Genomic DNA, 26416 nt, shown 5'->3' on the forward strand with positions numbered 1-26416 from the left:
CGATGGCGGAATGAGGCATTTTTCTCAGTTTCTCATCTCTGTTCAGCCAACCCCAGTGCAGGGGAGGAAGCCAAGATGAAAGAATGGAAACGCTCCTGCAGGGCTTGGGGAGGAGACTCTTCCACCAGGAAGCAATTCCTGAGGGCTTACCTGCTTTCTAGGATGGGAAGGAGGCAGATCTGGTTCAGGATGATGTGGAAAATCTCTATCAGCTTCTTCCTGGAGTGGGACAGCCTCTGCCACAGGTCACCTAGAAGCCTAGGCCAGAGAGAAAAAAGACACAGGTTTAGGAGACAAAAAGGCCCTGAGGTGTCAGGCGCAGTGGTTTACACCTGAAATACCAGCACCTTGGGAAGCTGAGGTGGGAGGATCACTTGAGCCCCAGGAGTTTGAGACCAGCCTAAGCAACTAAGTGAAATCCTGTCTCTACAAAAAAATACAAAAAATTAGTCAGGTGTGGTGATGCAGGCCTGTAGTTCCAGCTCCTGGGGAGGCAAAGGCAGGGGGACTGCGTTTGCCTGGGAGGTCAAGGCTGCAGTGAGCCATGATGGTGCCACTGCCTTCCAGCCTGGGTGACAGAGCAAGACCCTGTCTCAAAAAAAAAAAAAAAAAAATACGGAAAAGAAAAAGAAAAAAAGGTACAAAGGGAGCTTCTCCCCGGCAGTTGCAGGTGCCTCCCTGGAGCACAGAAGGCCTCACAATTCACTGCTGAGAGCAGCTGGCAAAAGCCACAGGCCCAGAGAAGCCAGCTGCTTCCAGGGCTGCTTCTCAGTTCAAACGGTGGGTCAGGAACCAGCAGGCTGAGTATCAACAGTGTAACAGCTGAGGGAAGGGCTTAAATGCAGGGGCCAGCCATCATGGTATTTTGGGGGATTGGGTTAATAGACCTAACTGCCTTGGGACAAGCAGGACTTTGGGTCAAATCTCCTTCATGCTGTTTAGTAACACTTAACTCTAGCTGTTGCGATCTTTCTAGTTAGGTCCTCACACAAGTCTTTACAGACAACACACACACACACATATATATTTTAATATGCTAAGAGTTAAAAAAAAAAAAAAAAAAGGCAGTTCAAGACTAGCCTGGCCAATACGTCAAAACCCCATCTCTATAAAAAATACAAAAATTAGCCGGGTATGGTGGCACACACCTATAATCCCAGCTACTTGGGGGACTGAGGTGGGAGGACCGATTGAGGTCAGGAGGTCAAGGCTACAGTGAGTTGTGACTGCACCACTGCACTCCAGCCTGGGTGACAGAGTGAGACCCTATCTCAAACAATAACAACAACAACAACAACAAACCAATGCAGAGTTCAGGAAGTGGCTAGACAGGGATACAGAAGCCCAAAAGCTGTACCGTCCCTGGTCCCACCCACTTGTCTTAGAGATGGGGATGCTAATGCCTAGGGAAGACAGGGCCCTGCTAGGGGCTTTCTCTCCCACAACATTCTTAATTTTGTCCCCGCCTCACTTGCTATCTTCAAGCCTCCTCTTCTTAATTGCAGACTCCATTTCGGGAATTGCTGCTTCGTAGAAGGAAGCTAGTCTGTGCAGGCACACAGGGAAAATGTTGGATTAGTTCATAAATACCACACTTCGTAAGAACATCAAAGCAAACCCCAGGGAGTGGGAAGGTCCATTTCTTTTTCCACACAATTTTCTCCAGGGACGCCTTGTTTCTTCCCTGAGCTCACCCCAGACTGACCCCCTGGGGCTGGTCTGGAACAGCTTCATAAGAAGTGACCTATAGCCATGTCCCTCATTCAGATGGGCAACTAAGGCCCAGATAGGCTCATACTAACAGGAATCAGAAGACCACTCAGGACCCACTGAAGTTTGAGAAGCAGATCGAAGATTAATTGCTTGTAATTTTCTTGCTCAAAAACTGTCAGTTAGCCAGGCACAGTGGCTCAGGCCTGTAATCCCAGCACTTTGTGGGGCTGAGGCAGGAGGACTGCTTGAGCTAGGAGCTCAAGATCAGCCTGGGAAACAGGCTGGTGAAACTCCATCTCTACAAAAAATACAAAAATTAGCCAGGCATGGTGGTACACACCTGTAGCCCCAGCTACTTGGGAGGTTGAGGCAGTAGGCCGGTAGGTCAAGGCTACAGTGAGCCATGATCACACCACTGCATTCCAGCCTGGGTGACAAAGTGAGACCCTGTCCCAAAAAAAAAAAAAAAAAAAAAAAAAATTGTTCTGGCTGGGTGCGGTGGCTCACGCCTATAATCCTAGCACTTTGGGAGACTGAGGTGGGTGGATTACTTGAGGACAGGAGTTTGAGACCAGCCTGGCCAACATGGTGAAACCCGGTCTCTACTAAAAATACAAAAATTAGCCGGGAGTGGTGGTACATGCCTGTAATCCCAGCTACTCAGCGAGGCTGAGGCAGGAGAATTGCTTGAACCTGGGAGGTAGAGGTTGCAGTGAGCCAAGATCGTGCTACTGAACTCTAGCCTGGGCAACAGAGTAAGACTCTGTCTCAAAAAAAAAAAAAAAAAAATTGTTTTAATATGAAAATCTCAACACAGTATTTGTATTTGGTGAAAATAGGCTAAATGTTCTCAGGATTTTTTCCAATCCCACTGGAAATGAGAAAAAATATATTAAAATAAAAAGTAATAATTTAAAAATTTAAGAAAAAAGTAAATGTATCATATTTTCTCCATTGGCTTATGAGTTAAGCCAGTTAGCACTGTTTCTATAACTTTTAAATTAGCTAATTACTTTTTTTTTTTTTGAGATGAAGTCTAGTTATATTGCCCAGGCTGGTTTTGACCTCCTGGGTTCAAGTGATCCTCCTGCCTCAGCCTCCCAAGAAGCTGAGATTACAGGTACCTGGCTTAAAACTTTTATAAAATTAAGGCTGTGCATGGTGGCTTCTGCCTGTAATCCCAGCACTTTGGGAGGCTGAGGTGGGCAGATCACTTGAGGTCAGGAGTTTGAGACCAGCCTGGCCAATATGGGAAACCCTGTCTCCACTAAAAATATGAACAATAACTAGGCATGGGGGCAGGCACCTGTAATTCCAGCTACTTGGAAGCCTGAGGAGGGAGAATCACTTGAATCTGGGAGGTGGAGGTTGCAGTGAGCCGAAATCATGACATTGCACCCTAGCCTGGAAGACAGAGTGAGACTCTGTCTCAAAAAATAAAAAAAAAACGTAAATTAAAAATAATTTATATGAAATTATTTTCAAACAAATATAATTATACTAATAAAAAAAAAAAAAAAAGAAAAACACCTGCTAGCAGTTCCCTACCTCTTATGACAGCAAACCATAATTATTTTCTCTGGTACATCCATATCTGTCACAGTACAGCCAATCTTGCTTCTCACCTTGGTGATTTCACACCACCCTTTCCCAACTCAAATTCAAACTCTCCATCCCAGTCGCACGGCCCCTCAACATTCTTCCAGAGATCAGCACTCCCACAGCCCTCTGGCTTCCTCTCAGGCCAATGCTGGCCACTGCTCTCCTCTTCTTTCTCCTTATTCTCCTCCTCCTCCTCCACGCAGCATTCCAGGCTCACCTCCTCCCTGTGCACTTCCTGATCGTGCTCACTCATGGGAATTCTTCCTTTCCAGAACTAGATGCACTGCATGTGGAATATATTGCCCTGTTGCTCTGGCAAGTGAAACTGCAGCTGCCTCTTTTCTGTGGTATAATTCTTCCCCCAAACATCTTAAGCTTCCCAAAGCCGGAACTGCAGCTTAAGTGTCTAGGTTGGTGCTGAATTTGGAGCAAGTCCTCTGTAAACATGTGCCTGTCAATTGGCTGGTTTCTGGCAACGTCTATCCTACTACAATGCTATACACAACAAAGGGTAACTAGGCCAAAAGAGGCGGGCCCTACGAGGCCCACAGCATAGCCCAGAAAATGACAGAGAGGGCAGTTTGGCCTAAACAGGTTTAGCTGTTGCCAGGATATGTTGCTGGTGGGAGAGTAAATTGGAACAACCCCTATGGAGGGCGATTTGGCAAGATCTATGGAAATTAAAAATGCACATTCCATCTGTCTCTGCTAGTCTACTTCTAGGAATTATTCCTCAGATATACTCACAGAGGTACCAAATGATGTGTGTGCAAAGTTATTCTTGTTTTTTCTTTTTTCTTTTAATGAGACAGAGTCTCGCTCTGTCGCCTAGGCTGGATGGCAGTGGTGCAACCCCTGCTCACTGCAACCTCCGCCTCTTGGATTCAAGCAATTCTCCCACCTCAGCCTCCCGAATAGCTGGAATTACAGGTGTGTGCCACCACATCCAGCTAATTTTTGTATTTTTAGTAGAGATGGGATGTCACCATGTTGGCCAGGCTGGTCTCGAACTCCTGACCCCAAGTGGTCTGCCTGCCTTAGCCTCCCAGAGTGCTGGAATTACGGCCATGAGCCACTGCGCCTGGCTTCTGTAGTATTTTTTTGTATAGCAAACAACTGAAAAAAACCTAAAGGACCATCTATGGGATCTGGTATTCCATACAGTGGAATTCTACCTGGCCATACCAAAGACATTAGAGAAAGAGTGCTTAATGCATGGATACGGCACCACTGTTAAGTTAAAAAGTAAAATGCAAACAGTAAATACTCATAATATGCCAGCCTTAAATTTTGTAAAAGGAGGGAGACATATAATGTGCATAGTTGCTCATATGTGCATATATACTTGCATATCTCTGGAAAATTCCACCAAAAAAACCTAATGGCGATGGCTGTATGTGAATAACAGAATTGGGAAAGTGGAAAGGGAGACTTCTCAGTGTGTATTTTATACTTTTTGAGTTTTGAACCATGTGAATATATTACTTATTCTAAAAGGGCAGCAAGAGGTATACTCAGCTATACTTGAGTAGATGGGAGAGGAAGGAGGAAAAAGGTTATTTCAAGAGGGATTATCAACAAAGCCGACTGGGCAACTGTAACCACTTTCAGAGAGTTCTGGAGAACTGAGGTGGCTACATTTGCTCAGCAGGGCGTTCCTGGCCTCCAGCACAGTTGGAACAGGCTGGGTCAGCCCCAGGGTGTTTGTGGGTCAAAGGCAGTGTTGCCTTTAGTCAAAAGTGTTTCCCTTTCTTCCTCCTACCCTGAGATGGGCATAGCTTCTCTCCTGCCTCTGCTGTCCCTTGCAGTAAAGTCGGCTCTTCCAAAACTTACCCCTTCCCCATCTCCAAAGAGCCTTTCAAAAGCAATCTGAGCCACATTTGGGGAAACACTTTAACAAAATGGGAAAATGCCTACGATAAGCGAAAATATGCAAGGTGTAAAATTCTAAGAATAATACGATTTCTTATGGTGATTTTAATTTCCTACTTTTCTGGATTTGCCAAATGTCCTACAAGCACATGCTGCTTTTATCATGAGAAAAGATATCTTTTTGAAAAAGTGGACAGCTACATACCCCTCTCTTCTGGGAAAAATGCTGGGCAGCACGTTATCCTAACATTCTCTGGGAGGCTCAGTAACCCTAATGTCTGATTTTTATAAGCTGAGGCGACCAGGGACGGGTCACAGCACCAGCTGCCATCTCTGGCACATGTAAGGACTAAATAAATGTTTTGTTAAATGGGTGAGTAAATGACAGAATGGACAGGCAGCTGAATGCACGGAGTTGGGCAGCTCCCAGAAGCTGCTACAAATGGTGGGGAGAGACGTCTTGCTAGAGTGACAGTCAGAGGCCACTGGGAAGAGGCCTGTGCCCACAACTGTGAGGCAATACGCAGGTTGCCAGCCCTTTCACCCTGTCCTGGAATGCCCATGCCCACCCCTTTCTTACTGCACTAGCAACAGATGCTCTTGGCGCTAAGAGGGCAAAGTGGTTCTGCCTCCCTCGCTCATATTCTCTTTCCCATCTGCCTCCATCCCACCAGGATCTTTCTAACGGCTCCTTTGGATAAAAGCCTCCAGGGGCTCCCCACTGCCTACAGCATAAAGGCCCTGCCAGCACATCCCAGGCTCCTCACTATCTGACTTCTACTGACTTACCCAAAGTGGGCTCTTGTTACTGGCTTGTTTTCCTGCTGTCCTGTGTGTCCCCCCACTCTGCCTCATGTCACACTTCACTCCCCAGCTCTCTCTCTGGGCCTCTGCATGCTTCACTTCACCTGCCTAAGATGCCCTTCCTGCTATGGGAACTTTTCTTTGTCTGGAAGATACCTGTTCCTTCGAGACATCCTTCAAGGGTGATCTCCCAGCCCCACGTTGGAGCACTCTGTTGTTTCCTTGTGTGTTCCTCCCGGGCTACTCTATTGAACTGAAACTATTCTTGGTTGTGTTTTTTTTTTTTTTTTTTTTTAGATGGAGTCTTGCTCTGTCGCCCAGGATGGAGTATAGTGGCACAATCTCAGCTCACTGCAACCTCCGCTGCCCGGGTTCAACTGATTCTCCTGTCTCAGCCTCCTGAGTAGCTGGGACTACAGGTGCATGCTGCCATGCCCATCTAATTTTTGTAATTTTAGTAGAGACGGGGTTTCACCATATTGATCAGGCTGGTCTTGAACTGCTGACCTCAGGTGATCCACCCACCTTGGCCTCCCAAAGTGCTGGGATTACGCACGAGCCACCGTGCCTGGCCCATTGTTTGTGTGTGTGCGCGTGTATTTTTTTTCCCCTACCCTATCCTGGTCTTGGCCAAAAAATGGGAGTGCTTCTAAAATGCAGGCTCCACACAAGCAGGAGGCTTATCTGTCGTTTTCACTGCTGCATCCCCAGACTGGAAGACTGGCACATTCTAAGCACCCAGTAAATATTTGTTAAATGAGTAAATATTTGTTAAATTAGTACATAAGCCAGTACCTCTATTTCAACAGCCAGAACTACTGCCATACCTGTAACAAAAGTCATGCTTCTGGAAGGTCTGGCAAGCCAAAGGGAAGATATCCAGAAAGGCCCAAAGTGTGGTGCAGGTATCACAAAGGTAGAGAACAATGTCCTTTAACTCCTGTTGCCAAAAGAATACACTGCATTATTCTCCTCTGCCCGCACCGCACATACAGATCTGCAGAGTGTCTGAGACAACTTTAACACGGTCAGGGTCCCAAACAGGCAGGATGTTAACATGGGAGGAAGGGAACACTGGAGGTTCCGGGCAAAGCCTGGCTGGTCTATCTTCAGGAGCACGATCTGGGTGAGTCACCTAACCTCTCTAAGCCTCAGGTCTTTCTATGGTAGCTCCAATGGCCTTACACCCAATCATCACTAGGGTTACTTCCAGTTCTGAGATAATATGATTCCCTCTTCTAAGTTAAAGGAAAACCAACTCTTGAATCTGAAGACATCATGCAAAGAAGGAACATCCGAGGTAGGACAAGAATATCAAGTCCATAGGTTTTTCACATCTTGAAGAGGGTATACAAAACACTTTCTTCTAAGTTTCTTATACACTTTCCTGGTTCTTATGACAACTCTGAAAAGTAGGCTGGGAAGCTGTTGAGGATCTCTATTTTACAGATAAGGAAACCGAGGTTCCGAGGGGTAAAATGATTTGTTCCCACAGCACCTGCCACGTGCCCTTCTGAAATGCAATCACAATCTCTAGGAGGATAGCTCATAGCTGCCTTGTTCCTGTTCTATCTCCAGGGCTTAGGGCAGCACCTGACACGTTGAGGCTTCCTGAATGTTTGCCTTCTGTCACCCTTGTCAACTCTAAATTCCATGAGCGCAGGGGCCAGTCTGCTTTTGTTTACTGCCTTATCTCCAGACATAGCACCGGGTCTGGCACATGCTGCAGACTCCTCAATATAAGTCCACTGAATGAATGGCTCAATGAATAATGCACAGATGAACATGTCAAACTGAAATAAATGAGGACTCTGAATTCTTATTCCCTGGTTCTTTCCACTACTCTGTAAATGAGGCTCCCAGAGAGAAAATGCTCTGAACCTGTGTGATAGGACATAATAGTTGCTCACTGCACTGGGGAAAGGGGCCCTGGCAGGGAAGGGGCCCTGGTCTGGGAAGAGACCACTGGGTCCTCTACTGGGGCAATCTTCCTGGCCTCTGGGTAGCCAGGCCCTGGTTGGGGAGACCCAGCAGGAAAGAGACTGGGCTGAAGGGCAACCTTACCAGGAGAGGCATGTCGCTGGGGGTCAATCGGCCCCTCTCCTCGAGCTTCTGGGGTGTGGTACTGGCCCCGTCCCCTTGCAAACCACAGTGCTGGAGGATATTGCTGAAGACCTGTGAAAGACAAGAACGGGCTCTCTCACATCATACTGAACCAGGGCTAGGACCCCTGGCCGGAGCCAGGTTCAGGTGATCTGAAAACTGCCTTGGAGTTTCTACAATATTTATCCATGTTTCCAGGATATAAGCTGAGACAATTACCTCCTCCAATAGTAAGGTCAGAGTAAAAGCTATGTAAGACGGGAATGATGGGAGCATCCTTCTTACAGGAGGGCGGAGAGGATTAAAAAGACAACCTGGGGCCAGGTGTGGTGGCTCACTACTGTAACCCCCGAACTTTGAGAGGCCCAGGATGGAGGATCGTTTGAGGCCGGAAGTTCAAGACCAGCCTGGGCAACATAGTAAGACCCCCATCTCTACAAAAATTTTTTTAAATTAGCTGGGCAAGAGAGTATGTACTTGTAATCCCAGCTACTTGGGAGGCTGAGGTGGGAGGATCAATTAAGGCCAAGAGTTCAAGGTTGCAGTGAGCTATGATTGTGCCACTGCACTCTAGCCTCAGTGACAGAGCAAGATCCTGTCTTCCCTCCCAGAATCCTGTAGATATTATCTGACCATATAGGCCAAGCAAGTATGATAATGAACATTTAAGATATACCTTTCGCAATGTATAACAAATCTTTAGAGCCCCTGTAGATAGCTATTTATGGAAACTACATTGAAATAAGACAAATCAACAGTGAGAGGAAAACAGAGTCCAGCGTAGGGACTGAACTGACTGTGCCATTTTTAAGGAGGCTAGCATGTAAGGATTCCAAAACTTACTGTACATAGTGGATATCTCTTGGTGGTGGGATTATGAGGGAATGGTAATGTTCCTCTTTTATTTTCCAAATTTTCTACAATGAACATTATTTCATGAAATAATTTTATACAACTTTAAAGCTACTTTTTGAGAAACACTGGTCTCTTAAAGGGATATCCTTAGAGGCATATGGCTGTTGGCAAGCAACACAAAATGCAAGCCAAACTCTGTCTGTAGGAGCGCCAGCCAGCCAGCCCTTAGGCTTAAGTCTTGTTCAAAAGGGAAAAGGGCGAATTTAAAGAGATGTAGTCAGGGGTAAGACAAAGAGACTGTCTGGGGAGACGGGGGAGTCAGGGAATAAACTTTTCCTCAGCTCTTCCAGGAAAGTCAGGAAACACCACTGAGTTGGGGAGGTGGCCTATCCCCTAAGCTTAACCTCCCCTGCGCAGGGCCAAGAGCCGGTACCTGAAGGATGGTAGGCAGGGTTTCATCCAGGTCATTGTAGTAACTTGGCTGCTGTGTAAAGATGTTTCCTAAAAAGAGAAGAGAAAGGTTGGAATTGAGAAAAGGTGGGGGCTTGGTGGGTGAAGAGGACACATTACATATGGTTGCCAGCATGTCTGTGGCCTTTCTCCCTTTTCCTAATCCCATCTGCAGCTAGGACCTCGGATGAGTTCTGGCCCCAGGCCTTGCTGGCGCTGAGCTTTGGCCCAGCCTAGAAGCTTCCCCAGGATTGGGGAGGGACCTTGCTCAGTATGATTTAACCTTTGAAGTACCTCTGCCTAGTGAATTACATAAAAGACCTGCCCTGGTCAAACCAGCTCACCCTGATGTCCCCAAGAAGTGATCACACTTGGGCACCGTGCCTCCTATGACAGCTATGGCTCTGGAAGTTGGAGTTAGTCATCCAGGAAAATAAGCAGATAGGATCTCTTTGCTCAAGAAACATGGATGCAATAATCCAGGACTCTCCAATAATGTGAGGAGACTGCAGGGAGATATTTCTCTGGAAATTTCATACCTTCCACTTGTAGATATGCTAACCATACTAATACTACTCCGAGGTGAGAGGCCTGAGAAGGACCTGGAGACAGATTTACCACACACTTGCAGTTGTTCCTATAAGATGAAGCTTGTCTCCGAGTGTTTCTATTCTCCAAGTGCTGCCGCTGTAAGTGCGTAGGTTTGAGCATATGGTAACTGGAATAGAAACCAAGTGTTCTGGCTGCCCAAATGGTGAGAGAGGGAGGGAGGGAGGTAAGATCACAGCTAGCTTGGGGATGTGACAATGTGAAATGCCAACACCTTTAAGAGGCCAGGGTTCTCGGCCCCCTATAATCCCACCATCTAAGGCTGGCTGATGGTCAGGATGTTCTGAATTCTAGGTGTTCTCTGCCTTTGGGCAAGTCTGTCCTTGGTTTCCTTTGACCCTGCAGCCCTTGCTGGACTCTGGAGGATTGGAAAAATGAATGAGTTCAAAAACCAGATGGGGCTGGGTGAGTAAGCAAGTCACTAGGTGGCTGGACTTTCTGTAAGCACTTTCCTGGATGCCACGCCACTGCATTTCTTGATTCCAGAAAGCTGAGTTTTACCAGCCCAGACTTGCTCAGCACCTCCCATCTCCAGATAGGTGCTGATCCCATAACCTGTGAAGGTGTGCTCAGACCATCCGCACCCACCTTCTATTCCTGACAGGCAAGGAACGACAGAGCTATCTCCCCACCAAACTCTGTTTTTCCTATAAAACCCTCAAGGTTAAGTCCAAACTCCTGACTGTGGCACAAAAGGCCCTGTGAGATCTGGCCTCTGCTGATATCCCAGGCCACCCTTTCCCCCTTCCCTACACCGCACACTTCCCTCACACCATTCTTAACCTCAGAAAACCAGCCCTGTCCCCGCCTTCTGTTTGGAGTGCCTTCCTAGAGCTAACTCCACCATAAAGCAGGTGTCACCTACTCCACGCAGTGCCTCCTGACCCAGGCATTAGGAGAGGTTTCCTCTCACAACCCCCAGGGCCATACCATGTTCTCTGAAGCATCCCAGCCACCTTGCACTGGGGAGGCACCCTCGCATGATCCTTCCAGAGCTGCAGTCTGAGTAAAGCGAGGTTTTACATTTGATCTATTAGTATAGATCAAATTTCATACTCTATTCTTGGGGTCTTCTAGGTCCCTTTCCTCACCTTCATCTGATTCTAATGACAGTGACGATGTTAACTTTTTATCTCCTAAAGAAATAATAAAAATGTAAGGAACAGCAATGGCATCCTTTGAAATGTCCCTTCTCAGATGAAAGCAGTTCAAAAACCCAGGGTGAAGGGAGATACTGCCAAGTAGATCACTGCAGTCCACAATTGGGCCAAGGCCCAAGTCATTCCTGGTTTGCAAAGCAGTGCTGAGAGTCTAACTGAAAGGGCTTGCTTTCAAAATTACACTTGTTGATGCATAATACCAGCCTTGAAGGTTAAAAAAAAGGTGGGGGAATAGGGATAGGTACTCAGGAGGTCAAGGTGGGAGGATCGCTTGGGAGAAAAAAAAGGCAACGTAAGGAACTGGGCTTCTACTCACAGAACACTCAACCAGTCCCCTTTCTCCCACCTTCTTTCACTTGTCAATCCTCTTACAAGTGATCACTTTGCCTGAGTTTCTGCAGTATAGAAATTGGAGGCTGCCCCTTCTTATACCTTCTGCTCAAAGGTTAAAAAGAGAGTTGCTGTGTATGTGTGTGTGAGAGGGACAGACAGAAACTGCAGGCGCATTCTCTGCATCACTTCCTGTCTACACACACACACACACACACACACACACACACACAGAGTGAAGGGGCTCCTGAGGCCTGGTCCTCACTTCTTTTGTGCTGACTCCCCTCAAAGAGCCAAAGAAGGGGCCCTTCTTAATAAGCCAGTTTAGGATTCTCAATCTCAAGGTCTGAGAACTCTTAAAAAAACACCTCAGAATCTATGAGGGAGGACATTTTTCTGTATAGACATTTTCATGATTCTCAAAGGAGCCAGTGATCCAGATGATTCGGAGCCCAGGCAGTGAGTGGGCTTTCTCACTCTCCCATCACCACGCAGTCCCCTCTGGATACCTGCAGCATCTTACACCCAATAGGTCCCATGCTGAACCTCCCCTCTACCCACAGCTCCCTCTCCCACCTCCCAAAGGGCCTTTTTTCTGCAACCAACACCAGTTCTAGATGACCTCACCAAGCCCTGCTTAAATCAGGTTCCTGGATTTCCTTTTCTTCCCCAGCAGCCCAGCCAGGCTCTCACCTTCAAACTCACACAGATGCGCCCACCTCCTACAAGGCCTCCTGTCTCCACCCTTCCCACCTGCATGCTGCCAGATGAATCTTGTTACCTGCTCCAAGCTCCTGCAGGCTCCACGGTCTCATCACAGTAAGAGCTCATGCTTACCAATGGCTGTGACATGCCAGGCACGGTGCTGAGCATTCTACTCATGCTATTTCAATAACTCAATTTGTTTTTACTGTTTTTTTTTTTTGAGGCGGAGTTTCGCTCTCGTTGCCCAGGCTGGAGTGCAATGGGACAATCTTGGCTCACTGCAATCTCCGCCTCCCAGGTTCAAGCGATTCTTCTGCCTCAGCCTCCTGAGTAGCTGGGATTACAGGTGCCTGCCACCATGCCCGGCTAATTTTTTGCATTTTTAATCGAGATGGAGTTTCGCCATATTGGCCTGGCTGGTCTCAAACTCCTGACCTCAGGTGATCCGCCTGCCTCGGCCTCCCAAAGTGCTGAGATTACAGGCATGAGCCACCACACCCAGCCTCAACAACCCAATTTAATCCTTGCACCCATCCTATGGGTAGGTATATTATTATAATGTCTTCCCATTCTGCAGATGAAAAAACTGGGGCTTAGTTAATTGGCTTGGTTAAGGGGACACAGCCAGGAATAGAGCTGTGGTGTGAATTAGGCAGTTCAATTTCAGAGCCTGTCTTCTTAGCCACCAAGCAATACCACTCCCCAAGTGCTAAAGCCTGGCATGAGGCCCTTCCCAATCCAGCTCCAAGGCTCCAACTTCCCCTCCCCCGTCTCCTGCTGCTGCCCTCCTGGAATGCTCCACTCTCTAAGCAAACTGGCCTAAGAATTGTTTCTCTAACTAACTGTGCCTTCTGGTGCTCACTTGCTCCATCCTCTCAGTATGTGGTAAAATTACTAGGAGTCTTTCTCAGTCAGGGTCTAAGAGACAGGATCTCACTTTGTCACCCAGGCTGGAGGGCAGTGGTGTGATCATAGTTCACTACAGTCTCAACATCCTGGGCTCAAGGGATCCTCCCGAATCAACCTCCAGAGTAACTGAGACTACAGGGGCAGGCCAACATGCCTGACTAATTTTTAATTTTTTGTAGAGACAGGGTGTCACTGTTTCCCAGGCTAGGGGGAAAAAAAAAAAAGATTAACTGATGATCAGGAAATAATTAGATATGAATGAGAAACCAGAGATTACTCCAGTGAAAACGCTGGATGCAAAATTTCTTTTTTTCTTTTTTTTTTGAGATGGAGTCTTGCACTGTCTCCCAGGCTGGAGTGCAATGGCACCATCTTGGCTCACTGCAACCTCTGTCTCCTGTGTTAACATGATTCTCCTGCCTCAGCCTCCCGAGTAGCTGGGATTACAGGTGCATACCACCACACCCGGCTACTTTTTTGTATTTTTAGTAGAGACAGGGTTTCACTATGTTGGCCAGATTGGTCACGAACTCCTGACCTCGTGATTTGCCTGCCTCGGCTCCCAAAGTACTGGGATTACAGGTGTGAGCCACTGCGCCTGGCTGCAAAATTTCATATACATTATGATCAAGTATGGTTTAAGAAAAATACAGAGAAAAGACTAGAAGGAAAAAACAACCAAATGGTTGTTTCTTGTAGAAATCTGGTAACTGCTTTCCTGCTTCACTATACTTTATATCCTTTCAAAATTTCTTAAATTAACATGTATTACCTTTACCATTAAGGAAAAAAAAAAAGGCTGGGCGCAGTGGCTCACGCCTGTAATCCCAACACTTTGGAAGGCTGAGACGGGAGGATCACCTGAGGTCAGGAGTTTGAGACCAGCTGGACCAACATGGAGAAACCCCATCTCTACTAAAAATACCTGTAATCCCAGCTACTTGGGAGGCTGAAGCAAGAGAATCGCTTGAAGCTGGGAGGCAGAGGTTGCAGTGAGCCGAGATTGCGCCACTGCACTCCAGCCTGGGCAACAAGAGCGAAACTCCATCTCAATAAATAAAAAAAAGAAAAAAAAAAAAAGAAAAAGGAAGGAAAGAACAAAGGAAAGCGACCATTACAAGGGGTAACTCAGTTTTGTAACTAGATATTTAGAAGACTGTGTCGTACAGGCTCCAGGTGAGGGGAGCTGACAAGGGCATCCAGGGTGAACACCTCTCTGCGCCAGGCCCAACTCCACGAGTTACAATTCAAAGAGGATATCACTGGGACGCACCCTCTGTACCATCCCACAATGCTTGTGTTTCTTTTTTTTTCTTATTTGTATGTGTGTGTGTGTGTATAAAGAGGAACCTCTAAAATAACTGCTTGTTTTTTATTAAACCTTCTAGCCCTCTGCCTGCTAATGGGATCCAACTGCTAATGTCCGTTCCTTTTGCAACCCAGAAGCGCCCTCTCTGAACTCTGTCCCTACCTGCTCTCAGCAGCAATGCAAATCATGATGTTTTTGATGCAGTGCCATCATCCCTCAAGCAGGGAGTTGCAGAGCAAGAGTTTGAGAGTCAGGTCTACGTGGACACACGTCCCGACTGGGCCACTTATTAGTCATATCCTCTCAGGAAAGTCCCCTACATTTGAACCTCAGTTTCCTTATCTGTAAGTGGGGATGATGACAGCACTTATCTCACAGGGCTGCTGTGAGGATCCAATTGACATGACATATGTGGAGTACTTGGCAGAATGCCGGGTCCCCGGAACACGCTCCAGTAAAGGTTAGCTTAGTTATCACTGCTGTTCTTATATTCATCGCCAAAGGAAACTTCCCCATTCCTATGTTTGACGCATGGCCAATTGCATAATACTAATACACTCCCAAGCCAGAATGCTGGCTTACACTGTAATCTCAGCTGTTCAGGAAGCTAAGGCAGGAGGATCACTTGGGGCCATGAGTTTGAGACCAGTTGGAACAACACAGTGAGACCCCATCTACTGAAAATTTGTTTGATTTGCTAGGCATGGTGGCATGCACCTGTAGTCCCAGGTACCTGGGAGGCTGAGTTGGGGGGATAGCTTGAGTCCAGGAATGTGAAGCTACAGTGAGATATGATTGCACCACGGCACTCTTGCCTGAGTGACAGAGTAAGGCTTTGTCTCTCTCTCTTTTTTTTTTTTTTTGAGATGAAGGCTTGTTTCATCTCAAACACTGCAACTTCTGCCTCCCAGGTTCAAGTGATTCTCCTGGGAAACAAAAAACAAAACAACAACAAAACAAAACAACAAAAAAAACTTCCAGATCCTTGAGGAACTGTCTGGTACACAGTTTTGTTTCCACCTCCCTAGGTAGTGTCACTACCTAGTCATTTTGAGATGACACTCATATATCTGTTAAGCAATTTCCCAAGACTCCCTGCCCCTACCGCTGTGAGTCCCAGGGCACTGTCAAAGCGCTGGCCTTTGCAACCTTTAGTTTGGCATGTGGAGGCCATCTCGGTGCATCCTCCCAGTCCCGCATCCTACACACCTATCATCTTCTGGAGCAGTGGTGAGTTGCCTTTTCCAAAGAGCACACAGAGGTCCAGGATCTTTGGAATGTCAAAGAGGAAGTTATTGTAGAGGATTTCTCCAAACGCAGAAGGGGAAATGAAGTGATCCTAACGAAAAATGCAGAGAGAAAGGATAGAGATTTTCTGAACACTCTTACATTACAAATAGCTCATGAGAAATAATCTTTGGGTCCATCAAATGGGGACTGGCTAATGATGCCTTATACATAGACCTGGAGCAATGGCCATTCTCCCCACCTTTTTTTTTTTTTGTTCATCTATCTGTGTCTTTGTGTCTCTAAACATCCCCATGACTTTTAGAACTGGCCATATTATCATGTCTTTTTTTTTTTTTTTGAGACAGGGTCTGGCTCTGTTGCCCAGGCTGATGTGCAGTGGTGCAATCTCTGCTCATTGCAAACTCCACCTCTTCAGCTCAAGCCATCCTTCCACTTCAGTCTCTCGAGTAGTCGGGACTACAGGCATGTGCCACAACGCCTGGCTAATTTTTGTATTTTTTGTAGAGATAGGGTTTCCCTATATTGCTCAAGCTGGTCTTGAACTCCTGATCTCAAGCAATGCGCTTGCCTTGGCCTCCCAAAGTGCTGGGATTACAGGTGTGACCCACAGTGTCCAGCCCCCACTTAAAAATTTTTTTTAAATTTAATTTTATTGTTATTATTATTTTTTTAGACAGAGTCTTGCTCTGTCGCCCAGGCTGGAGTGCAGTGGCATGATCTCGGCTCACTGCAAGCTCCGCCTCCCGGGTTCACGCCATTCTCCTGCCTCAGCCTCCCAAGTAGCTGGGATTACAGGAGCTCGCCACCACACCCAGCTAATTTTTGTATTTTTAGTAGAGACAGGGTTTCGCCATGTTGGGCAGGCTGGTCTTGAACTCCTGACCTCAAATGATCCACCTGCCTCGGCCTCCCAAAGTACTGGGATTATAGACATGAGCCACCATACCAGGCCCATTCTCCCTTTAAATGTAAAAAGAAACAAAACATGCTATAAAACAGTCAGTTGGGAATTCATCCTGAAATATTTGCAGATAAATTAGTATGATATCTGGGATTGCTTTAAAATACTTCAGAAAAAAAAACAGAACTAAGGGGAAGAGATAAAACGAGACTGGCAGAATGTTGGTAATTGTTGAAGGGTACATGGGATTCACTGTACTTTGTACATGAAAATTTTGTATTTGTGGCCAGGCGCGATGGCTCGCGCTGGTAATCCCAGCACTTTGGGAGGCCGAGGCGGGCGAATGAGGTCAGGAGTTCGGGATAAGCCTGGCCAACATGGTGAAACCCTATTTCTACTAAAAATACAAAAATTAGATGGGCATGGTGGCAGATGCCTGTAATCCCAGCAACTTGGGAGGCTGAGGTAGGAGAATGCTTGAATCCAGGAGGTGGAGGCTGCAGTGAGCAGAGATCATGCCATTGCACTCCAGCCTGGGCAACAAGGGTGAAACTCCATCTCAAAAAAAAAAAAAAAGAAAGAAAAGAAAATTTTATATTTATATATATTTGGAAATTTCCATTCTAGGCCAGGTGTGGTGGCTAGTGCCTATAATCCCAGCTACTTGGGAGGCTGAGGAGGGAGGACTGCTTGAAGCCAGGAATTCAAAACCAACCGGGGCAACGTAGCAAGATCCCCTCTGTCCAAAAAAATTTTTTTTAATTAGCCAGGTGTGGTGGTGCCTGTAGTCCCAGGTACTTTGAAGGCTGAGGCAGGAGGATTCCTTGAGCTCAGGAGTTTGAGGCTACAGGAAGCTATGATTGCGCCACTGCACTCCAGCTTGGGTGACAGAGATTCTGTCTTCAAAAATAAAGAAAAAGGAAAAGAATATGTCCATATTATAAAACTTTTTAAAAAGCAAGATCCTATTTTTTAAATACACACACACACACATTCAAAGGGAATAAATTCTCTGGAGAAATAAGCATGTAACAAGGTTGGGTGTAGTGGCTCATGCCTGTAATTTCAGCACTTTGGGAGCCTCAGGTGAGAATATAACTTGAGTTCAGGAGTTCAAGACTAGCCTGAGAAACAGAGAGACCTCGTCTCTACTAAAAATCAAATAAATTAGCCAGGCATGATGGTGCATGCCTGTATCTCAGCTATTTGGGGGGCCGAGGTGGGAGGATCACTTGAGCCTGGGAGATCGAAGCTGCAATGAGCTATAATTGTGTCACTGCCCTCCAGCCTGGGCAACAGAGTGACACCCTGTCTCAAAAAAGGAAAAGAAACATGCACTTAATAGTGGTTATTTTGCAGGGCTGAGATTTTGTCGGTGACATTCATATTTCTGCAATGTTTGGGTTGTTTAGAGGCAGCAGTATTATTTTTAAAGTCACGAAAAAAAAACAGTAAAGATTTTTTAAAAGAGTACACAAGTTCCTTTAAGAAGTCAGAATCAATGTTTTTCTCTCTGACGCACAAGTCAAGGTAGTCACGCGTCAGCTGGCAAAGGGCCCTCGGCTCTCTTTGATGGAAACACTGGGTGTAACACAGACCAACCTAGTGAATTAGAGGATAAGGGAGGTGGCACAGATTTCTTCCCCAACAGAGGGAATAAAGATGGAGGGGAGACAAAGAGGAAACTCAATGCCCTCAGAGCCTTCCTTCCCAGGGGTGGAGAGCCTGGCACAGAGGTGTCAAGTGTCAGGTGACGACCTGTCATGGGATCAGTGGCTTACTTTGGATTCCTTGTGAGTGGACATGCGGAGGAAGGTGAGAAAAACACTTCGATGGAGGCGCTTCTGCATGTCAACAACCTCAGGGGCTGAGGCCACCCCCTCGTCGAACTTGCGGGGGACATAGCGCAGGTAGGAGTCCAGGCACTTCTGTAGAGTCTCGTCAAAGATCACCTAAGCCAGGAGACAGAAGAGAGCGAGGATTTATCCCTGAGGCCCCAGGGACTTGTGGGTGGACTGTGCAAGGGCTCAATGCCCATCAGCCCTGCCCTGTTCCAAACAATCCGACCCCAAGGGACCAAGGAGGTTTGAATGAGCCGAGGACTAAACACAAGATTCTAAAATTGACACTTTGAAAGGTGTGTAAACATTAAGATTGTGATACAAGACAGAGCAATCCAAACCATAATTTGCTGTTAAGGATCCAGTGTAAGAAGTAGACAAAAAGCACTTCCTAAGGGAAGAAAAACAACAACAGCAACCAACCAACGGCATGTCATGTGCTTTGTCTTAGCGTTAATTTTGATAGAATGTTACCTGGCACCAGAATTTATCGTGAGGCAAGGCCAGGAGCCAGTCGAGGTCATTGGCTACGAAGGTGGCGCGTTCCAGGTACTCCTCCACTAGGGCGGGAATGTTGTCTTTAGGGGGCGGTTTGTATAACACAAAATACCGGTCTGCCTTCTGCTCGGGGTGCTACGGATCCAAAAACCACGTGTTAACGTGGCAGAGGTTAGTCAGCGAGGGCCCATTTGCCAACCCACAGCAATGACAACACTTGGCTGTTCCAACCGGTGACCCTCCAAGGAGCTTTTAAGCATAAAGAACCAAGTGTATCTAACAAAGAGGGCATGGTTGCATCCAGCGAACACTAGGTGATAATTAAAATCCATGTTTTTGGAGTGGATTTAATGACACAGGGGAAGGTTAAGGGAAGAGAAAGCAGGATACAAAACTCTCTATTTAATATAATCAGTTTTTGTTTTTCTTTTTTAGTAAAAGGCAAAAGATTTATTTGTTCTGAAGAAAAACCAGAGCGTAGTTTTCGGTTTATAAAAAGTATAAATATATTCACACACTGGTATCGATTTTTAAAAAAGAAGTTGGGGAGATGATGCCCCAAAGCTAATAGTGGTTATCTCTGATGGGGGTAGGGGGTGGGGAATTGTGGCTTGAATAGACTTTCCCATTTAAAAAAAAAAAGAACATATATTCACATATTACTTTTTTTTTTTTTTTTTTTAAGACAGGTCTCACTCCCATTGCCCAGGCTAAAGTGTAGTGGCATAATCTGGGTTCACTGCAGCCTCTACCTCCTGGGCTCAGGTGATCCCCCGCCTCAGCCTCCTGAGTAGCTGGGACTATAGGTGCGCACCACCATGCCTGGCTAATTTTTTTTATTTTTAGTAGAGATGGGGTTTCGCCAATGTTGCCCAGGATGGTCTCAAATTCCTGAGCTCAAGCCATCCACCTGCCTTGGCCTCCCAAAGTGCTAGAATTACAGGTATGAGCCACCTCTCCCGGCCACATATATTACTTTTTAAATTAATTTTTAATTATATAATTTGACACAAGCATCTTTTCTTTCAAAAACTTACAAGGGTACAGAGAAGGTGAGCTGCCTGGGACTACACTCCCTGGCCCCATGTTCCCTGCAGAGGTAACCACTCACCATCTGGTGGGTGTCCTTGCAGACCTCTTCCAGGCATTTACATTAAATTATACCCATAAAAACAATTTGTTTGGGTCTGTTCTTTCTTACACAAATAGCATCATACTGTTTGTATCACTATGCTGTATCTTTTTTATAACCAGAAAAAAAAACTTCAGTAATTTTTTTTACATAAAATATTCTAATCAAGTAACTCTAAGTGTCAGCATAGAATCACAAGTTCTCCCTTCCAGCCCCTACTTGTCATGAACAAACCTTACTTTGTTCACCATAAAGAGGAGATGGGCTAAGTCTTCTCCTCTGACCACATAAGGGGTGCTTTCTCTGGGGAAGTGGTAACAGGAGGATGGCCAGGCAATGTGTCAGCTCTTATCAACCACAGTCCATCCATTTCCAAGTCTGTTGATCCAGAGGATATAGAAAAACTGAGACTGATAAGAGGTCAGCCTCCTCAAGAACCATCTATGCCTTCCTACTGTCTTAGGCGAGTTTCCAAACTATAGAGCCTGTGGGTACCACAAGGATTCTTCAAGGCCACCTATCATGTGGGTCTGCAGGACCCCCTCCCATTTAAATGAAATTTATATCATGGAGTTACAGGTACAAATCCGTTGAAAAAGAAATTCTGCTGGCTGAAACAAGTTCAAAACAACTGTCAGGAGCCAAAATACATTTCCTTGGTTTCCAAGCTTCCTCCCTCCTCTATCTGTTGGCACTTTACCTCTTTCCTCACTTCTCACTCAGGCCAGGCTACTCATTCTCCTGAGACAGACAGACACACACACACACACACACACGCGCCAGGCTACTCATTCTCCTGACACACACACACACACACACACACACACCCTGAGATTCTGGGCTACTCATTCTCCTGACACACACACACACACACACACACACCCTGAGATTCTACTTTCCATGCAATCCCACAGGGGGAAGATGGACATCTAAATCACCAAGTGAGCACAAAACAGAGGAAGTGACAGCTCAGACCTGGCAGAGGGACTGTGGAAATGCAGAAGGGAATTAACAGCACCTGGAGGATAAGGGACGGCTTCCCAGAGCAAGCAGCCTTCCTCCAAGCCTCCAAGCATTCGAGCGTTGGAGGATAAGGACTTTAAACGAAACAAACATTTTTATGGAGGCATAAACATGGGCCATAACAAAAGGGCACACATTGTACTGGGAGGTAGGAGACAGATTTGGCGAATGCTGGAATGATGCAAATGAAAGCTACCACTTATTGTGGACCTGCCCTGTGCCAGCCACTAGGCAGACACAACCCACAGCCCCTATTTCTTTTTCAATCTACAAAAACTATTTTAAAAAGACATAGTATTCATCCCATTTTAGAGGAGGAATCAAACAGTAAGGTTCAGGAACTTTCCCAAGGTCATGGGATTAAAGAGACAACTGAGGCAGGATTTGAGCCAAAGCTTACGCTGTAGACCTATTAAATGACCTCTGGTATCTGTGTGCCATCCTGGTCTCACTGATCATCCTTCTGACCCCAGTTCCAATCTCACCTCCTCCAGGAAGCCTCCCTGACTCCCACCCCAGCTGGATTAGGAGCTCATCTAAGCTCTCCCTCAGCACCTGCATTCTGTGCTCACCTCTCTATACCACTTGAACAGCATTAAAAGTGCTTTCAGACCAGTGGTTTGCATGGGGAAAGGGTGAGAGGAAGGCACAAATTGCAGGCAGGCACAAGAAAACTTTTAGGGATGGTAGAAATGTTCATTGATGATGATAGTTTCATGCATGTATACACATGGAAAAACCAATCAAATTGCATATTTTAATTTTAAAAATGTTGGCTGGGTACAGTGGCTCATGCCCGTAACCCCAGCACTTTCAGAGGCCAAGGCAGGCCCACCACTTGAGGCCAGGAGTTTGAGACCAGCCTGGCCAACACTGTGAAACCCCGTCTCTTATCAAAAATGTACAACTTAGCCAGGTGTAGTGGCACGTGCCTATAATCCCAGCTACTCGGGAGGCTGAGACAGGAGAATCACTTGAACCTGGGAGGCGGAGGTTGCAGTGAGCTGAGATCACGCCACTGCACCCCAGCCTGGGCAACAGGTGAGACTCCACCTCAAAAGAAAAAACTCTTTCTTTTCATAGGTGTTGACAAACTGCATATTTTAAATATGTGCAGTTTATTGTCCTTCAACGATGCCTCAATAAAGTTGTATAAAATGGGAGGACCAGCTGGGCGTAGTGGCTCACACCTGTAATCCCAGCACTCTGGGAGGCCGAGGCGGGCGGATCACGAGGTCTGGAGTTTGAGACCAGGCTGACCAACATGGTAAAACCACGTTTCTACTAAAAATTCAAAAATTAGCTGGGCGTGGTGGCGCACGCCTGTAATCTCAAGCTACTCCGGAGGCAGAGGCAGAAGAATCGCTTGAAACCAAAAGGTGGAGGTTGCAGTGAGCAGAGATCGCACCATTGCACTCCAGCCTGGGTGGGCGACAGAGTGAGATTCCGTCTCAAAAAAAAAAAAAAAGGGAGGACCAGTCTTCCCAACTGTCTCCCCCACTAGCCTGTAGGTGTCTGGAGGCAGCCTGAGCCTTTGTCACCCAGCATTCCGAGTCTATAGAACAGCACCACGCATTGAGCAGACTTTCTGTACAGATCTGCTGACTGGACAAAGAAATGAATGCAGGCTGACGGGACGTCGTGGCTCACGCCTGTAATCCCAGTGCTTTGGGAGGCCAGGGTGGGCGGATCACAAGGTCAGGAGTTCAAGGCTAGCCCGGCCAATATGGTGAAACCCTGTCTCTACTGAAAACACAAAAATTAGCCGGGCATGGTGGCAGGCACCTGTAGTCCCAGCTACTCAGGAGGCTGATGCAGGAGAATCGCTTGAACCCAGGAGGTGGAGGTTGCAGTGAGCCGAGATCGCACCACTGCACTCCAGCCTGGGCGACGAGCGAGACACTGTCTGGAAAAAAAAAAAAAAAAAAAGATAGGGTTTTGCCATGTTGCCCAAGTTGGTCTCGAACCCCTGGGCTCAAGTGATCCACCTGCCTCAGCCTCCCAAAGTGCTGGGATTACTGGCATGAGCCACCAGGCCTGGCCACAAGACTATTTCTTTCAGGTCAAGTATGTGCTATTCAAATAGTAGATCCTCAACCAACATTAGCTCTACCAATCATCCTGAAAAGGTGGTGTGGTAACTACCCTTTGGCTAGAGATCATGCCCCAAGTCAAGACTAAAGGGACAAATACAGGGTGGACACATATCTTAGTACAATCTTTCAGGAGCTTCCCATGGCCTTCAGAGTAACACTCTTCAGTCTGCCAACAAGACCCCTCCTCGATCAGGCAGCTGTCTCCCTCAGCTCATCCGCCTTCCCACCCTACCCCCCATTCAGTGCTGCTGTTGTTGCCCCTGCTGTCATCACTATTGTAAAAACAATTTATTGAGTGCTTACTATGTTCCAGGCACAGCGCTCATTCATAGACATCTAATTTAGACCCCACAACCATCCTGCAAAGCTGGTCCTATTATTATCGTTTTTGGATTTGAGGCTTAGAGAGGTTCAATAACTTGTCCAAAGACACAAAGACAAATATCCAAATATGTGTGAAATGAACACAAAGCCTGTACTTGCTAACTCTGCTATACTGTTGCTACCTCCAGTGACTTGTGGTTAGTTTAAGAGTCAGGCTCAGGCCGGGCGCGGTGGCTCAAGCCTGTAATCCCAGCACTTTGGGAGGCCGAGACGGGTGGATCACGAGGTCAGGAGATCGAGACCATCCTGGCTAACACGGTGAAACCCCGTCTCTACTAAAAATACAAAAACTAGCCGGGTGAGGTGGCGGGCGCCTGTAGTCCCAGCTACTCGGGAGGCTGAGGCAGGAGAATGGCCAAATCCGGGAGGCGGAGCTTGCAGTGAGCTGAGATCCGGCCACTGCACTCCAGTCCGGGTGACAGAGCGAGACTCCGCCTCAAAAAAAAAAGAGTCAGGCTCTCTCAAGACTCCAGGACTGCATACTAAGGTCGTCCTACCAGGTCCAGCCTTCTGTTGCTCTGCCCAGCTAGTATTAAGTCACCCTTCAACACCCAGTTCAGAAGCCCTTTCCTTCAGGAAGCCTTCCTGGGCTGCACGTACCCTCCCACCAGGCCCAAGGACTCTCTGCCCCTATACACCCCGCTGATCTGGATCAGCGGCCCCGGCTCTGCACTCATGAAGCAGCCTAGACCTCCTTCTATCACAACCCTGATCACACTAGAGAAGCTACTGGTCTGTCTTTCTCTTAGGTCGTGGGTTCTTCAAGGGCAGAGACCATGTCTTTTCTCTTTATGGCTCTAGCACCTGGCACATGGCCTGGCTGCAGTCATGTACCAAATGTTTTCTGAGAGCCTCCTATGCGCCTGGCACTGGAAATCAGGAGTAAAGGGCAAGAACCAGGCCGCTGCTCTCACAGTGCCCGCAGTCTAACAACCCACGTGTTCATTCGGTATGGGGGGAGGACTGAGGTGGAAAATCATACTCGACCACCCAAGGAGCCAGTCTCCATCAGTGTTTCCAACAGAACTTTCTGCAATAACAGAACTGCTCTATATCTGTGCTGGCACTCACCACATGGGGCTATTTTAATTTAAAAGCATTACAATTAAATTAAAAATCTAGTTCGTCAGCATACACTCACTATTCACATTACAAGTGCTTAATAGCTACATGTGGTGAATGAATTGGGTGGCTATGGTACCGAAAAGAACACTCCAGATTTTCTAACAAATATCTCCCACACATAAAAAGGTTATAAAAAGGAAACGTGAAACTTTATAGCAGAAAGATTTTAAGGATATGTGTCCTAGGGTCTGCTTGGCTAGGTTCCCATCCTGGCTCCCCTAATTTCCTAATTCTGTGACTCTGAACTTTCAGTTTCCTCATCTGTAAAATGGGGACAATCAAAATGTCTATTTGCAGGGCTGTGATGTGGACTAAATGACTTAATCTGGGTGAAGTGTTTAGAATGGTCTGGCACAGGGCAAGTACTCTATAAATGTCAGGTACTATTATTAGAGAGTATTTAAGAAGTAATGAGAAGCCATCTAGAAGGCAGGAAATAAAACACCAATTGACTTTACTCAAACCCCTAGAAAACACTTCCTCCCACCTTGTTCAAGGGAGCTCAAATTCTTGGGAAAACAACAAGAGGGTATAGGAACTCCAGGGCCGCATCTATCTCCTTCTTCAGCAGCCTGGCACCTCTCCATGGCTCTAATCTCTCTCTGCAGCTGGTAATCGACATGTTCACAGCCTCCTTATTTTTCAGTCTCACAAGCCCTGCCGGGGTGTTTGTATGTGGTGCTTCTTATCTCAGTTGAGATAAAACACAGCCCAACCTCTGAAATCAGCATTCCCACCAAAATACGGAGAGCAGCTTAGATAGCTCTGAAAACGCTACCTGAAACCTGAACACCCTCCACAGGGTCAAATCCCCAAACCCAGCTTTGGGCTGGATCCATTTCTAGTCCGATCCAGGATGAATCAGAACTGCCATCAGACTGATTTGAAATAAAATGCTTTGGGGGGAAGGTGCAGGGTGGTGACATGGAAAATCCTACGCAAATTCAAGCTGCCGCTCGGAAGGAAATTCCTACTCTGGGCCTGGAAGAGACTAGTAGTGTCTCAGCTACTGAATCACTGACCACGGCCCTCGGGTCATTCTTGGAACAGATAAAGAAGGAATTTACTTTTTGCTTCTGAAATTGCAAGACTGACAATATCAGGCTGAATGGCCTTAAGGGACCGGCTCACCAGCGCTGGTGAAGTCCTCAGCTTTCCTGTCTTCGGGTCCTTGTGGGTGATCTGGAGTTGGTCCAGGGGCAGAGCTGGCATTGTGCTGCGTGACCCTCCTGAAAGGAATATGGATGGGAAGAAGAGAGCAGACACACAGACTCCTGGGGGCAGGGCCTGCTCTGGGGCTGATCCCAGAGTCAGAAGAGAAGCTTCGACCTCTTGCCTTAGGAGGCTCCTGTTGTGGTTCAGGACCTGGTTCATGCGCCTACTAACCCAGACAAAGTGACTGTTTTTTTGCATAAAGCAGTTCTCAATTGTAGAAGAAAATACTTCCCCAGATGACTTCCACACTTTTTTTTTTTTTTTTTGAGATGGAGTCTCAATCTGTCGCCAGGCTGAAGTGCAGTGGCGCTATCTCAGCTCACTGCAACCTCCGCCTCCCCGGTTCAGGTGATCCTCCTGCCTCAGCCTCCGCAGTAGCTGGGTCTACAGGCACACACCACATCTAGCTTTTTTTTTTAAAAGAGACAGAGTCTTACTCTGTTGCCCAGTGAAGTGGTGCGATCATAGCTCACTGTGGCCTCTAACTCTTGAGCTAAAGCAATCCTCCCACCTCAGCCTCCTGAGTAGC

At 46.8% G+C, this 26416-nt stretch overlaps 1 protein-coding gene across 2 annotated transcripts in view; it reads right to left on the minus strand.

The window, feature by feature from the left end:
• ASCC2 (activating signal cointegrator 1 complex subunit 2) overlaps window positions 1-26416 on the minus strand; it is a 51618-nt gene that overhangs the window by 19754 nt on the left and 5448 nt on the right. Inside the window, exons 2-10 of one of the 2 annotated variants that reach the window (XM_023190671.1) lie at window positions 25804-25901; window positions 18889-19047; window positions 18355-18525; window positions 15631-15760; window positions 9383-9450; window positions 8056-8166; window positions 6819-6931; window positions 1472-1546; window positions 151-258 (exon numbers count right to left, since the gene is read on the minus strand). In XM_023190671.1, coding sequence (XP_023046439.1) covers window positions 151-258; window positions 1472-1546; window positions 6819-6931; window positions 8056-8166; window positions 9383-9450; window positions 15631-15760; window positions 18355-18525; window positions 18889-19047; window positions 25804-25884 — 1016 coding nt within the window. In that variant the 5' untranslated portion in view covers window positions 25885-25901. The remainder of the gene's footprint in view (window positions 1-150; window positions 259-1471; window positions 1547-6818; window positions 6932-8055; window positions 8167-9382; window positions 9451-15630; window positions 15761-18354; window positions 18526-18888; window positions 19048-25803; window positions 25902-26416) is intronic. The other variant, XM_023190672.1, reaches the window with a different exon arrangement.

Source organism: Piliocolobus tephrosceles, chromosome 19 (assembly GCF_002776525.5).
Source record: "Piliocolobus tephrosceles isolate RC106 chromosome 19, ASM277652v3, whole genome shotgun sequence".
Classification (NCBI taxonomy): Eukaryota; Metazoa; Chordata; class Mammalia; order Primates; family Cercopithecidae; genus Piliocolobus; species Piliocolobus tephrosceles.